Consider the following 16,163-nt stretch of genomic DNA (forward strand, 5'->3'; position numbering starts at 1 on the left):
GGGAAGATCCCACGTGCCGCGGAGCGGCTGGGCCCGTGAGCCATGGCCGCTGAGCCTGCGCGTCCGGAGCCTGTGCCCCGCAACGGGAGAGGCCACAACAGTGAGAGGCCTGCGTACCGCAAAAAAAAAAAAAGAACAGAGTTCTAATGTACTTCCACATTCTACTTAATAGTTATATGACTAGATTGATTTTACTTTTATAATGCCTAACTTTAGAAGATTTTCCTAAATAAATTATATTCACAGCTACTGCAAAATATTTGCTAAAAAGGACAAAGACCTTTCAGAGCCATTCCCTTTGGGAAACAATATGGAATGCTAATATTTTGGAAACCAGAGACCTGCTAGCTTGAGATTCTGGATACCAGCCCAAAAGAGACTCATTTAAGAATAACTGCTATTGCCTTCTCATCTTTCCAGCAAGAAAGACTCAAAAAATATGATATCTAAAGGCTCTAAGCAAGAGACTGGACTTTCCATAGAGGGTAGACATCAAACTTCAAACTGCATCAGAGTTACACCCTGTAATGACCAGAAGCCCAAATGTATTTGCTGCTGACCAAAATAGATTGAAGCTTTTTTTTTTTTTTTTTTTTTTTTTTTTTTACAGATTCTTCATTTCCTTGGAGGTGCATACACCATTAAAAAGAGATTACCCATAGATCTCCAAAAGGATGTACACATGGACATTAACTGCAGTGTAGCTTGTAACAGTACGTAAGTGGAGATAATCTAAATATTCCTCAAAAGAAAAGTGATTAAATCGTGCTACATCCAGACAGTGAAATTCCATTTGGCTGCTAGAACCAATGAGGCAGATCTCCAGGTACTGACGTAGAAAGATAATTATAATATACTGTGGAGTAAAAGCACAGGAACAATGTTTCTTACAGGTTACCTTTTGAAAAAGATCTTACAAATATATTTTATTCCATATATCAACCTACATATTGTTCTACGAGTAATTTTTCTCCCATATGTGTTTAAGTATGCAAAAAAGTCTATAAAAGACACTAAGCGCAATCTCTACAAATAGTACTGAGAGGGTAGATTTTACTTTATATACTTTGTTACATGACTTTTTTTAAACTAAAGAGCATGTTCTATATTTTTCAATTGTTAAGTAAAAATTAACTTAATACAACTAATTTGATGTTTACTGAACGTAAGATGTGCATTCAAGTTTCTCTCTTATCGTCTCCATAAAATATATCTTTTTTGTATCAACCATACATTTTTTAGGTCACGTGAGTTCTCACACTCCCATATTCTATAAAGTTATTTCCTCCCAGTGCATATGGATTCTAGACATCGAGATGTAAAGTATTCTGGTATTGCTAAAAGTGACCTAAAATCAAATGGTTTAAAAATATATCAAAGCAGGGGGCTTCCTTAGTGGCGCAGTAGTTAAGAATCCACCTGCCAAGGCAGGGAACACAGGTTTGAGCCCTGGTCCGGGAAGATCCCACATGCCTCAGAGCAACTAAGCCCATGCGCCACAACTACTGAGCCTGCACTCTAGAGCCCACGAGCCACAACTACTGAGCCCACACGCCACAACTACTGAAGCCCGCGCACCTAGAGCCCATGTCCCGCAACAAGAGAAGCCACTGCAATGAGAAGCCCGCGCACCGCAGCGAAGAGTAGCCCCCGCTCACCGCAACTAGAGAAAAGCCTGCGCACAGCAACGAAGACCCAACGCAGCCAAAAATAAAATAATTAAAAAAAATATATATATATATATATATAATCTCAAAGCAGGGAGGGATCTTGTTCCCTGTGACATTGTTTGTCTTTTGTCAACAACATCACCTCCAAACTCCTTCTCTACCTCCACCAGCACCACAGAGAGGCTACTCTGGTTTCTTTTCCCACAAATTATTTTTCCTCCCTTCAACCATGAGAACTTGCAGGCCCGTCAATTTCCCACCGAGAACCACTCTCAGAAGCGGCGTCTGCAAAAACCCAGGTTCCCACTGCAGAAAATTATGGACAATCAGAGGATACATCTCTATTCCATCCTTTAGGGTCCATCCAGTAATTAAACATTAAAATATAAACTTAGGAACCACAGAGCCTCAAAAATGCAACACCAGATACGTAAGTTCTTTAAAATAATGGAGCAACTCTTTTAAGAAAGACACACTCTGATGGCTATTCTAGAAAGACTGATGTGTCCAATTCCAGATCCTGCCGCAGTCGAAGAAAATATGATAAAACCGACCCAATAACACTAACAGCAGTGAACACTGGCATGACCATTGTATTCCTCTTTATACTTGTTTATTCTAAAGGTTCCGTAACACACACATGTGTTACGTAACAAAATTTTAGAAAAAGATACTGGGTAAGACCCATGTCAAGCTGACAAACCAGATGAAGAAACCAATGCTCTGATGTCTCCATCACATTCTCCTAGGGCACCTTCTGAAACACCGCTGGCACCTTGGAAATGAGGAGAAATACCACTTCTGGGAGAATTTCCTCGACTCCCTGAGCTGAGTTAATTGCTCACTTTTCCGTACTCCCCCAGCACTCTGTTCTACCACTATTACCATACCAAACATATTATTTCTACACTGAAATTCTTCATTTGCACATAGCATCCCCCCCGCTCCCCTGCCACTACAAGCTCCTCCAGGACATGTGGAATAATATATTGATTTTTGTGGTCCCATGACACTGTCAGAAATAGCAGTTTTCAAGCATCTTGAATGAGAAGAGTCCTCACTGCAAATTCATTTGAATATTTAATTAAGCACCTATGGTAAATGGGTACCTACTGAAACCCACTGGAGGTACATACCCATCATGGGCTTCAGATAAGCTTAACTCCTGTGTGACTGGGAACAATCCCCCCAACACTGGCCTCCAACACCCACATTTTCCCATGTCACCAAGACAATGACAAGAACAGGCATATAGCCGTCAGTGCACAAGCAGACGCAGAAAGAAGGCAAAAAAAAAAAGAGGCAGGAGAGATTCTCTGAGAATGAAAAGGAAAGCACCCCCTTTGAATGGGGGGGTCTCTAGGTTATGGGTAATGTCATATTTCTAATGATGGTGCTGGATACAGATTTACTTTCTTCTCTACACCTTTCACATGTTATGAATATTCTTTTCTATGACTCACAGTCACTGAAAAACCATGACAAATTTTCAAAAGATTTCCCTTTGTTCATTGATTTAATAAACATACTTTAAACACTTACTGTGTTCCAGGTACTATGTTTTGGGAGGGTTCAGACACGCACACGTCACTGTCTAGTCTATACCTGTAGGGGTTTGCAGTCAAATGTGGGAGACACACAAACAGACACAACACAATAGGACGCTACTTATAATAGGTTTCCTCGTTTTATGGGAACCTAGAAAAAATGGTCTAACCCATCATTCTCACTGCTTCTCATTCCACAAGGGATTGAGGAAAATCTTAAGATGACACATGAGAGGGAAAAACAAATTGCAACCAAACACACAGCTCAGGACTCTACAACCAGCACATTGTTAAAAGTGATCACAAAAACATATCAAGCCAGGACTTCCCCTGTGGAGCAGTGGTTAAGAATCCACCTGCCAATGCAGGGGACATGGGTTTGACCCCTAGTCTGGGAAGATCCCACATGCCATGGAGCAACTAAGCCCGTGCGCCACAACTACTGAGCATGTGCTCTAGAGCCCTCGAGCCACAACTACTGAGACCGCACACCTAGAGCCCGTGCTCCGCAACAAGAGAAGCCACCGCAATGAGAAGCCCACGCACCGCAACGAAGAGTAGCCCCTGCTCGCCGCAACTAGAGAGAGCCCGCGTGCAGCAATGCAGACCCAAGGCAGCCAATTAATTAACGGATTGATTGATTGCTTAATTAATTTAAAAACACAACAAGCCATCTCAGGCATAAATAGTGGTTCCTTTCATTTATTTTTCACTCTTCTCATGCACTTTATTATCTAGAGAACGATTTGCAGCTTCTACGATGTGGAATCCCACAGAGTTAAAAAATCTATATATTTTTAAATATGAGTCAGCTAAGCTCTGATAACTTAAGCTCTACATTCTTGTAAAGCGCCCAAGGGTAAGAGCCCACACGCTGAGCGCCGTCAACGCTGGGAGCCATCCCTCCACCTGCTTACCACGTGTGTTGGTGGCCATGTCAGCCACTTTCTGAAAGGCATCCAAGAAGGCAGCTGCTGCTACTACTGTTGTCCTAAGATGCAAACAGAAAACAAAAGCATGAGGAATGTCTCACACTAGCAGATGCATGACAGCAAAAGAGCTGCAACCGCTGCTGAGGGCTGAAAGTAAGCCTCCAGGAGAGACAACCCGACTGGACACGGACAACCATTGGCTTTGTGGACCCACTTTATTCTTAAGAAAACTTTCTCCTTCTCATATTAGCACCCTCCCCCGATAACATCCAGGTCGTACAGCGCTAGTCAATAAATGCTAGCAATTCTTCCCACCCCATTCCACCCAACAGTATAAATTATCACCAGGTTAAAATTTCACCAGTGAGGAAAAAGGTGTTTCTGCCTAAAAGAACAATTTATTAAAAAATATAAATGGTACAGGTGAAAGTGATTTTAGAGTAGGAAAACGATATAGCTATATGGATTGGCAGAAGGAATCCTGGAGAGTGATCGTCTAGGTTAAACAATTCATTTTAGAGTTGGGAAAACTGAGATCACAGCTACATAGTGATTTTCAAGATCACCAGCTCATACCAGGGCTGAGACCAGTAGCCCAGCATGACTTACAGTGCTGTGTTCATCCTACTACAAGATCCAGGCTATGTGACTTTTCCCCCTAAATCATAATTATAGGGAAACTGAGATACTATTTTTTCAACGTTAGAATGCTACCTAAACAGCATCTTCTGAATTCCTAAAAGCTGAGAATGAGGAGGAGTTACTATACTCATTTGCTGTCCTAGAAGTTATTCTGAATTCTTTACATCCCCTTGAGCACTGGAAGATGCCTTGAGCACTCTGTGGTCTCCTGGTTCCTAGAGTCGTGGTCCAAGATGTCACTGAATGAAAAGTAAGCACGGCTGCATCTCAGGGCCGTGATTACCCAGGACAAGCAAGCAAGCCCCAGGCTCACTCACAAGAATTCTGTAACAGAATTTACAGCCTGATGCTAATTTCCAAGTATTTCACACATGAATGCAGCCCCCACTGAGCATTCCTAACAATGCAAAATTGCTGAAGGATGAAGATGAGAATAAGGACTAAAAAGGAATGAGTTCAAATCAGAGGGAAAAAAAAAGAAAGAAATGACCTTTGAACCTAAGCAATAGTAGCTATGAAGCAAAAGGTTCCCGGAAGGTGATGGGAGTGGTCCCCAGGAAAACCTGGGCAATGGTCCCTCAGAGCCTAACTTCAAAATGAGGCCTGGGGGCTTCCCTGGTGGCGCAGTGGTTGAGAGTCCGCCTGCCAGTGCAGGGGACACGGGTTCGTGCCCCGGTCCGGGAAGATCCCACATGCCGCGGAGCAGCTGGGCCCGTGAGCCATGGCCGCTGGGCCTGCACGTCCGGAGCCTGTGCTCCGCAACGGGAGAGGCCACAACAGTGAGAAGCCCGCGTACCGCAAAAACAAAACAAAAACAAAAAAAAAAAAACCACAATGACATACACACTAAACAAAACCAAAACCAAAAAAACACACCACTTCCAAGTATATTTCTTAAAGAGTTGGCACCATGGAAAAGTTAGCTTTCTCAAACAGCCTGAGATTTATAAATGGCTCATTCTGATCTATAATTAATATCTGATACAACTGCTGGGTTTATTCTTATTCAAGTCAAGGCCAATCTTCCAAATTTAATGAGCAGCTGGAGAGGTGCCTTGAGTACTACAGTCACCAGGGCTCCTGTGAAAACGAAGACTGTGGTCAAGTTTGATGAATTAAGAGCTTTTAAACACCGACTTCCGATGAGCCATATTTCACTGACTGCTTTTGTCACAGGACATCTTAGCTCTCTCTGATGGGGCACAGCAAACATGCATCCATCAGCAGGAGAAAGGAGTGCTTCAGCTTCCATGCTCCAAGACTATTTGCCTCTCCTACGGTCTTATCCTTATGCGTTCCCTAACACAGAAAATTAAACCACGTGCTTGAGGCTCCTATGGTGCCCTCAGCCAGGTACTAGTAGTTTGACAAAATAAGGAAATGGTCCCTGCCCTCAGGAGGCCTACGTATTGTTAAAATATATATATAAATATATGGTACTTTGTACCAGTGGGGATAAGATTGCTTTAAGTCTCACTCTGTATGTTTAAGACAGCTAATCAGTTAATTATTTTAAGCTTTAGCGTCCTCACTGGTAAAAGGGGAAGAGCATCTTTTCCTTGGTCAACCCTGAAAACCTGCCAGACAATTAAATGAGGCTGGATAAGATAAAATGTTGGAGGAGCGGTTGGACTTAACTGTTTTACTGTTTTACTAAAGGAGGTGACCTCCTACAGGATGGAGACTAACGTATTTGAAATAAATGAAGATAGCGGCAGAGCTGGGGCAGAGGGGTTTGGATCTGATCCAGGATAAAGTAATCAAAGGTTCGTAAGCAAAGAAATGGTAAAGGACTTGACAAATGGCAAAGGGGCTATAGTCTGGAGCCCATGGTCCATCTGGATGCCCACTCATGGATCTGGAAATCCCAGGCCCCATGAAGCTGAATAATGGACAGGGAAACTTCCACGCCTCCCAAATTCTTCTCTCCTTATCTACTGGGGAGCCATGGAATGCCCAGTCCTATGGCTAAAGTTCTGGGCAGGGACCCCTGGTGCCAACAGGTAAAGTCCTAAGAACCCCATGTCATTCCTCCCTCCTCTGTCTGTCATCCACATGGCTTTTTATCTCAGAAAACACCTACCTGCTTTGTTCTCTGGAAAACCATCGCCATACATCCAAACCAACCAATACGCCGTGAATAGGGGTCGTGAAAATAACTGCTTTTTTTTTAATGTCCCAACCCTCTTGAAGTACCCTCTAAGTGCAATCGCACCCCTCCCCTCACTGATTTCAAAAGCATATAGCTTTAACAAGAAGATGTTGCCGTATTTTCTATTTCATATGAAATGATATATTAACAAGCAAAGATGAGGCAATAATAATAGCCCCTTAGAGCACATCAGCATTAGATCTTGGTTTTTAAGCAGTTTTATTGAGACATAATTTGTATACCATAAAATTCACCATTTTTAGGTGTATAAGTCATCAATTTTTCAGTAAATTTAGAGTTATGCAAACACCACCACAATCCCCTTTTAGAACATTTCCATCACCACAAAAAGGTCACTCACTGCCCATTTGCAGTCAACCTTCTTTTCCACTCCTAGCCCCAGGAAACCACAAATCTACATCTGTCTCTACAGATTTGCATTATCTAGACATTTCATGTAAATAGAATGATACAAACTAAGTTTTACACTCTATAAGGGTAGGCAGTCATCAGAATGGACTGTGGAGCCAGACGGCCTCAGATCAATTCCCTGCTCTGTCATTTATCAATACTAGCTGTGTGACTTTGGCTAAGTTATTCAGCTTATCTGTGCCTCAGTTACCTCATCAGCAAAATGGGGTAACAACACTACTTATCTCTTGGGGTTGTGAGATGTAACTGTTACCATGTACCTGGCCCATTCTTCCCTTACATATAATACTTCATCTGACTCTCAAAATTCCAGTGGAAGGAGGCAGAGCGGATATGAGTTTAATTTTACATACGGGAATCAGAGGTCAGGACACATGGCTAGTAAGTGGCAACGCCACTGCATGCTTCTCTATCTGCAACACTTCCAAAACTAACGCTAATTTGCCTCTTGGGTCCATCCTATTCCATCCTTTGTCTAAGGATGCTGCCATTTTCCTAGGGATGACATGCTTCTACTTACCGAAGCTGGGACTGTAGCTTTCCGGCTTTGTTTATGAAATCTTCCCAAACTGGATAGCTCCCCTATAACAAAACAAAGCCATACGTCAGTAAGTCATGCTGTGATAGACATCTGATGAAGACACTGACAGCACGCTCAATTCCAATTATACAGAAAACAGTATATGCTCTCTTCCTTTGCAGTCTATGACATGTTGCCCAGATTACTGTACATACAAGTGTATTGACACAGAAATGGGTTATGAATGTGCTCAGTCCCTGTGATCCTGTAAACACTACAGATACAGATACTACAGATACACTGCAGAATCGAAGCCATATATCGATGCATCACTTTTTGAGTCAACAGACAGGTGGGTCCAAATTCAAGATATGTAGACTCTACCCTGAACCACCTGATCATGGCTCTGGCTGTTCTCACCCTTATCTCGGAAGGCAGGAAAGGGGGAACCAGAGTGACTGGGGCTCCTCTCCAGGACAGGAGACTACTGGAAGCATTATTATACTAGCAGAATCTCGAGGTGGGGAAGTTACCTGAATACAGCTGCTTTAGCTGATGGCCTGAGCCCAGCACCTACATACAACATGGTTATGGGTGGTTCCCCAGCACACTGCAGTTGACAGGGAACTCATCACCCTCCAAGGCAGCCTACCTACATCAGCCACCCTGTCCTTTAGGTCCACGCAGCCCTAGTTCTAACCTTCTAGGGATCCACAGAGTTAAGACCAATCCTGCTTCCACACACACATCTTTTCAAAGAACGGAGGATAGCAGCACATTCATCCACAGCTCTCCTTCTTTCAGCTCCCAGACGGAATTCTGTGTCTACACGGGCCCCTGCCTCACATCCCCACAGCATCTTCGGGACACTCCATCACATGTCTCTACTTTTCTTCTAAGTATGGTGCTCAGACACGAACTCAAAACTGCAGGTGCAATTCTGACGGGGGCAAACTAGGGCAGGGGGCGGTTACAGCTGCAGGCTAGAATGTCAATGTTACGAACCTTGACAAGGTAAAAATAATGTATGATACCTCTTGATTTTGTCATTAAGGAGAGGGGACGGAGAAACTATAATGAAGTTAATCGTCTCAACTTTTATTATAGAAGCCCCATCAAAATAGTCTAAAACTGAAACTGACCTAAAACAATGATTTCACCTTCCTAATGGTTTTAATAATCTTTTTCTCTTATGCTTAGGAGCACAGTTTCTCTACCTTGCCACCACTGACATTCTGAGCCAGATAATTCTTTCTTTCTTTCTTTCTTTTGCTGGGGCGGGGGGGGGGGGGCGCGGGGGGGGGGTTCCTGTAAAATTGCAGGGGGCTTAGCAGGATCCCTGACCTCTATTCACCAGATGTCAGGAACATTCACAGATGCCACTGGATGTGACAAAATGTCTCCAGACACTGCCAGATGTCTCCTACAGGGCAAAATCACCCCCAGTTAAGAACCGCTGCCTTAGAGGAATGTCTGAGAAAATGATTTCTTCTAGTGAAGAAACAGTTATCTGAAGTTCTGCAATTTCTTCAGAATTACTTCACTTCGGTTTCAATTCTTCCGTTAAGTGAAAGTAAAATTAAATATATTTTTATTTTGAAAATATCTTGCATAGAACATGTTAATAAAAGTGCCCATTTATACATTTCTCAAGCTATCAAGTCTGTCTGAAAATGTGCACAGAGACATCTGGAAAACCATCTACCAAATATTATAATGGAATATTTCTGGGAACTAAGATTTGGACCAATGTGCTGTTTTCTTGTTTGTACTTTCCTCCATGGCCATAGTTTTGTTTTGTTTTTTTTTAAATAAGGGTCATATATCATTTTTATAAAAACAATGAAGTCATTACATTTAAAAAAATTAAGATCAAATTAGCATTTCTGGCAACAACAGCACCGTGGATTTACAATCCTCCCAAACCCTAAAGTCTGCTTCGTGCATATGCTGCTAGATCACAAACATCAATTCTGCATTTGGGCATTTGGGACCTGCTTGGCCCAACTGCAGGTGCTGGATTTATTCCTTCAAGCGGCAGTGTGCTCCCAATAGGACACTGAGCTGCACCAGGCCAGGGATGCTGTCTGACTGGCTACTGGCAGAAGTCCTTTGGCAGCTACATCTGAGCTACTGACACCAACATCCATGCACAGGTCCTGTCATCATCTGCTAAACCACTTAGCCTCCATCCCATCTTTGTGCCCCGGGGGGGGTCTCTTCAACCCAAAAGCATAACTTTATTTGTGTTGAATGAAACCTTGTGAGGGCTCAGGCTACCTTTTCAGGCCCATCAAGACACTGTGGGGAATCCCAAGTATAGCACCTAATATATTTACAATTTTCTTATCAAGTCCTGGTATGAACATGCCTTCTACATCTACATCCAAGTAATTAAGGGTAAAGGCTGAGATCAGAGTCCTCTGGCTGGTCACTACAGATCTCTGTCCAGATGGAAATCAGTTAAGCATCCTTAAGAGCACAAGAGTGCAACTAACCAGTTACAGCCTCAGCTAGCCATCCCTTCTCTTTCTGGTCCACAAGACAGTATGAGAAGCTTTATGAAAGGCCTGAGGATGTTCAGAGACACGGACCATCAACTTCTAGCCAAAGAAACCATCATCGCTCTTCTGCACATAGGACACAAGAGCCAGGTCCTCCTCTCCCCAGCAGCAGCCACTGCCATCCATGGAACCCCTGGAGAAGGTCACTGAGATGATCCATAATATTTCTTAAGAAAAAGGTGAGGGGCTTCCCTGGTGGCTCAGTGGTTAAGAATCCACCTGCCAACACAGGGGACACGGGTTCGAGCCCTGGTCTGGGAAGATCCCACACACCGCGGAGCAACTAAGCCCGTGCGCCCTAACTACTGAGCCTGCACTCTAGAGCCCACGAGCCACAACTACTGAAGCCTGCGTACCCACAGCTCATGCTCCACGAGAGAAGCCGCCGCAACGAGAAGCCTGCACACCGCAACGAAGAGTAGCCCCCTGCTCGCCACAACTAGAGAAAGCCCATGTGCAGCAACAAAGACCCAATGCAGCAAAAATAAAGTAAATTAAAAAAGAAAAAGGTGAGGCACATTCACTGAAAACACGCCAGAATGGCAAAAGGCCTGCGCAGGGAGCCCCAAATCCTGAGTTCTAGCCACGGCCCTGGCAGTAAATTATGCGGGGTAAGTCACTTGACCTCTCAGGCCAGTTTCTTATAATGATCAACAAAAAAAAATGCATGATTCCATCACTGTTATTGAACACTGACATCACGGAACACTGAAAGAATGTTGGGAAGGAATAAGGAACACAAAGTCCAGGGGCCCATCTCCTGGCTAGAATCCTAGCTCTCCCGTCTGCCATGGGACATCGGGCAGGTCGTCCGACCTCTGCCTGGGTAAGTCACCACTGCCCAGGGCTGGTGTGAGGAAGAAATGAAGTCAGACATCTAAAGTGCTCAGAGCAGTGCCAGGCACTCAGTAAGTGTCCAATAACCTTTGACAGGATTGATCCCAGCGTCTGCAGGCTCCCAGGAATCTCCTTCGGGATGCTGGGAGAGATGTTTAAAACTCTCAAGGTCAGATGGTCCACCCAGGCTGAGATCCCTCATTCTTAGTCCTAAGTACAATTCGGACTGTGCATCTCACTATGAGTTCACCATAGTTAAAGCAGACACAGAGCATGGCAGTGGGACACACAGTGTCAGTCAACGTCTCTGCCGTTCCCAAGTACATGGCAGGTGGAGTACTTAAACCCCAGATGAATGTGCCTGAAAACAGCTGCTCAAACCACTTTAAAAACTACTTATCTGCCCCCACTGGGAGCCTCATTCCAGTCTTTACCAAATTAGCAACAAAAGGAGGGTCCCTGCTCCAGTTAGGGGGTACAGCACCCAGCTCTCCGCCTACGAACACCCACTCAGCCAGAAGAAGGTTGCCAACCGCAGCTCTCTCCCCACTTGATGATATTTGACAGTCTCTCAAAGAGTGTCAGGCCCACCTGTTTTAGGCAATATATAATTTAATGGATTCTTTAAAAAAAAAAAAAAAAAAAAGAACTTCTAAGAACAGAAGACAAAAACCTCCTTGTTGAGAATTTTTTTTTTTAAGTCTATAAATGTTATTAAAATTTAAAGGCAAGGTGATGTTGGGTTGTTTCAGATTTTTTTTTTTAAAGTTTCTTTCAAGGAAAAACAAAAAGTTTCTACCCACCTGAAAGTTTTACTACAAAAATTCAAACGCTTGGAGGAAGTGAGGAAGGAGGGAGAAGGCACCCGTAGGAAGACAAAATGGTAATTGAGAGAAAAAGCGCTGGGTTGTTCTAGACAACAAGGCTGGGCAAAGGGGAGCAGACTCAAATTTCAGAAGAAATTTGCCAGTCGAGACACTGTGTGCACTGAGAATCCTTTTAGAAAGCAAGTCCAACGTGGTCCTTAATTTTCTAATCTGCACCGCCCACCAAGAAGTCCCAGAAACCTGTCTCCTGAGGCTATGTGTCTGGCGGGCTCTATTCACCATGCATCCCCAGAGCTATGAGAAAGCCTCAACACAGACCCCACTGCAGAGTTCACCAGAGAACATGGAAGGGTTTCACAGCTTTCCAGACATACCAAAGTCAACGAAAATAAGACACCCACTGAGCGCCTGGGCTCTGCCAAGTCCAAAGTCACAGGTGAAGGGAAACAGTCTCTCCTCCCTCTGGAACCCCCTGAATTTCTTTGGAGAGGCGGGGCAGGGAGGTTGTGAAGCCCTGGCAGTTTGTTGAGAATAGAACTCAGATCACACAGGGTTCTGGGAGAATGGAAGAGTTCCCTGTCAAAGCTGGTGTGTTTACAAGCACGTGGAGGGGCTTCCCTGGTGGCGCAGTGGTTGAGAGGCCGCCTGCCGATGCAGGGGACGCGGGTTCGTGTCCCGGTCCGGGAGGATCCCACGTGCCGCGGAGCGGCTGGGCCCGTGAGCCATGGCCGCTCAGCCTGCGCGTCCGGAGCCTGTGCTCCGCAACGGGAGAGGCCACAGCAGTGAGAGGCCCGCGTACCGCAAAAAAAACCCACAAAAAACAAAAAAAAACCCAACAAGCACGTGGAGGGCTCTCTGCATCAAGCTGCCTGACCGTCTCCACTTCACTACAGGGAGAGAGATGGGGCTTCCCTGAAGACAGGCTCTAACTCTGCAGCCACCAGACAGGGCGCCCACCACACAGCCCCTCCGAAGGCTGTTCTCTCTTCTAACCTCCAGGTGGATTCAGCAATCTGGAAAACTCCTACTCGGCTGTCACCACCCAGCTCAAATGTCACCTTTTTCAGAGTATCCTGGGACCCACCTGCTTCCCTCATATCACGCAGTTGGCCGTCTCTGAGCCTGAGTCTCCCCCGCTGAACTGTGAGCTCGAGGACAGAAAAATGGAGGGAGGAAGGAAAAGCATTTCTGATAAGAGGAACAAAGACAGGGAAGCAGAAACAGCACGAGTGGGCTCCTCCAAGGGACACTGGAGTGGCACATGTATGCTGGGAGAAGCAGGAGATGGAAGGATGGACAAGGGGACCATAGGCGGCCATCCAGGACAAGATCCAGGGTTGCACTGCAAACGGGGCCTTCATCCAGATGGCGAGTGACATAAATCCCAAACCAGCACGGTGACAAGAGAAGCTGGCTACCGCCTCACATACCTGACGGCAGCCTGGTCCCTTGGGGAGTGGGAAGGAGAATGAAGTTATTCTCTTCCTTCTGAGGGAAAAAGACCATCTGATCTCCATCGACTCCCTAAGAGTCTGGTGGCCACCTAAGCAAATATGCAAGTGGGCTGCCCTGCCTACCCTCAAGGTTGAGCTCCAAGAACACCCCCGAGTTCCTGTCCTCTCCTCTGCTTTCCCCACAGCCAGACAGCTGGGCAGGCCACTTGCCTAACCCAAGTACAGGGCTCAGCCAGTGGTCACGCTGACTTGGGGCTCTGTTTTGCTTTGCATTAAACAGAGGTCTGGGATGGCATCCCACACACAGCGCAGAAGAATAAACCGCGCGTAACTCATCAGCCCGGCTGGTTAACGATGCCCCATAAATAATGCAGCAACTGCCTCTCCCAGCCCCGCCCGCTGTGACAGCAGAACCTCAGGGGACAGCTGAGGGAATTAGACACCAGTGCTGCCACTTGGGGAACAGAGAGGAGCCGGGAGCCTTGGTTAGAGAAGGGACCGTCTGAGAGGAGCCAGAGACTGGAGGGGACTCTCACGAGGAGGCAGAATTCGGCTCAGCTGAGAATGAAACAAGGAGCAGCGGGGACAGGCTATAGGGAGTCGGGTTCCAGCTCAAAAGTTCCAGACAGAGGCTGGCTCACCAGTGGTTATGGCTGATGAGAATCCAAGTCTTGGATATATGACTGGACAGGTCATCTCCCAAGCCCTTCTTTTCACCTTGACAAGCATCGCTGTCACCACCATCATCATTAAGCATCACCATGTTCTAAACAGTTGCTAAATGCCCGATACATAGATCAACATTTCTCCAATGTTAACTTTCATATCCATCGCCTGGGGATCTTGCAAAAATGCAGGTTCTGATTCCCTTGGTCTGAGGTGGGGCCTGGATGTTGCATGTTTAATCTGAGTAAGGCCAAGGCTGCTGGTCCACAGACCACACACGGAGGAGCACAGCTTGATACACACACTTATTACATGTTCACAAAAACCCAATGAGGCGGGTGCTGCTAATTATCTCACAGCTGAAGAAACCAAGGACCAGGAAGGTTGCATCCTAGTAGTCTAGGCTGACACTTGATCCTAAATCTGCCCAAGCGCTGCCCTGATTCTGCTAAGTGCAAGCAGCAAGATGCACAGACCCAGCCTCCCGGCCCAGCCCCAGGGCTGCAGAAAGCCACTCGGTAGGCAGGCTGGGTCCTGCTTTATACTGGGTTCAGTAGGAGCCCAGACAAAGTAAAGTGGAGACCAAGGGCTCCAAACACATAACCCCTGACTACAACCACAAAGGCCCTGGACAAGCTGTAATGTCGACCTAGGAATGGTCAAGATTCTCAACCATGTGAAAAAGAAAACACAAAACAAAGAAAAGCTCTTTGTGCAAAAAACGTCTGATAGAAATGCACGGGAAATGTTCAGTCACCATCATTAGCAGTGTGATTATGGATAATTCTGTTAAGCCTCCAGGTTTCCTGTGGATGCTAGAACTGATCTGCTTCTCCCAGGAGGTTGGAGAGCCTGTCTGGAGCATCTCTATAGGCTGCTGCCACCACCCCTGCCACCGGGTCCCCCCCCAGGGTGGGTGTGAGGAACGCAGTCCATATCCTCTCTCTCCTTCTTCTTCTAGGGACACCCCTTAGTGACCTCAGGCTTCAGGGAAACGAAAAGCAAAGCTTCAAGAGGAAGTTTCTGACCAAAGTAGGAGTGCCTCTGGACTCCATGCTTCTTGAAGCACAAGGCAGGAATCTGCAGCTTCCAGAAGTGGGTGCCTGTCACAGCTTTGTCCCCAAAGCCATCTTTCCCCACCCCCATCCTACAAGATGAAGGGCTCCCAAGATCCTCTGATGAAAGGCGCTGCGTAAGCCCATCCATCATCAAAACCATTCCTGGGCTTTTATTTCCTGATTGGGGCTTGCCTAATCCACTAATTATCCCAGTCCATCAAGAGGATGGCAGCCACTCGGATAATCAGTGGTTGCCTCCTTGCACGCCCACCCTCACCCACCTACTCAAGCTCATCAGCAATAAATGTGCCTGTGAAAAGGACCTTACGGCTCTGTGCACACTTCGTGGGCACTGCCACCTTCCACTAAACAGATTTCCCCTTCCACTGAACTCCACAAGCCCCAAATCCCAGCCGGGCTATCAGGAATGACACCTGGGTGGGTACCACGAAAAAGGGCCGTGTTTGTTACTTCTATAGTCATTGCCCTTTTTTAGTGTCTTTCCACTGAATGTCCTTCTCTTTGCCTGGATAGAGGGCCCTGATGGGCAGTCTAATCCAGTGTCTAAAAGGATCAGTGTGGTCTAGTGGCTACCCAACTTCAGATCTCCCCACTGGAGACCTAAGTGACTCAGTTATCCATTGCCGCTCTGTCTTCATCTGTAAATGATACCCCCGGTAGTTCCCACCTCAAAGGATGTTAACGAGAGTAAGTGAAAGAATACGAGGGCATAGAAGGATGACTAGCACTTAGAAACTTAGAACTCCAGAAATGCCAGCAACTGCTATTTTAATGAGTCAACATACAAGGCCAGCCACCCTGACTCGGACATTTAATGAGCACCTACTATGCACAGGCACGG

At 45.8% G+C, this 16,163-nt stretch overlaps 1 protein-coding gene across 5 annotated transcripts in view; it reads right to left on the reverse strand.

Moving 5' to 3' along the window:
* The window catches only part of MTSS1 (MTSS I-BAR domain containing 1), a 167,724-nt gene that overhangs the window by 137,529 nt on the left and 14,032 nt on the right, over positions 1–16,163 (reverse strand). For all 5 annotated transcript variants that reach the window (XM_007456054.1, XM_007456055.1, XM_007456053.1 and 2 more), the window contains 2 exons: positions 7,896–7,957; positions 4,135–4,208 (listed from right to left, as the gene is read on the reverse strand). In XM_007456054.1, the coding sequence (XP_007456116.1) occupies positions 4,135–4,208; positions 7,896–7,957 (136 nt within the window). The remainder of the gene's footprint in view (positions 1–4,134; positions 4,209–7,895; positions 7,958–16,163) is intronic.

Source organism: Lipotes vexillifer, unplaced genomic scaffold, assembly GCF_000442215.2.
Source record: "Lipotes vexillifer unplaced genomic scaffold, Lipotes_vexillifer_v1.1 scaffold84, whole genome shotgun sequence".
In the NCBI taxonomy this organism is placed as follows: domain Eukaryota; kingdom Metazoa; phylum Chordata; class Mammalia; order Artiodactyla; family Lipotidae; genus Lipotes; species Lipotes vexillifer.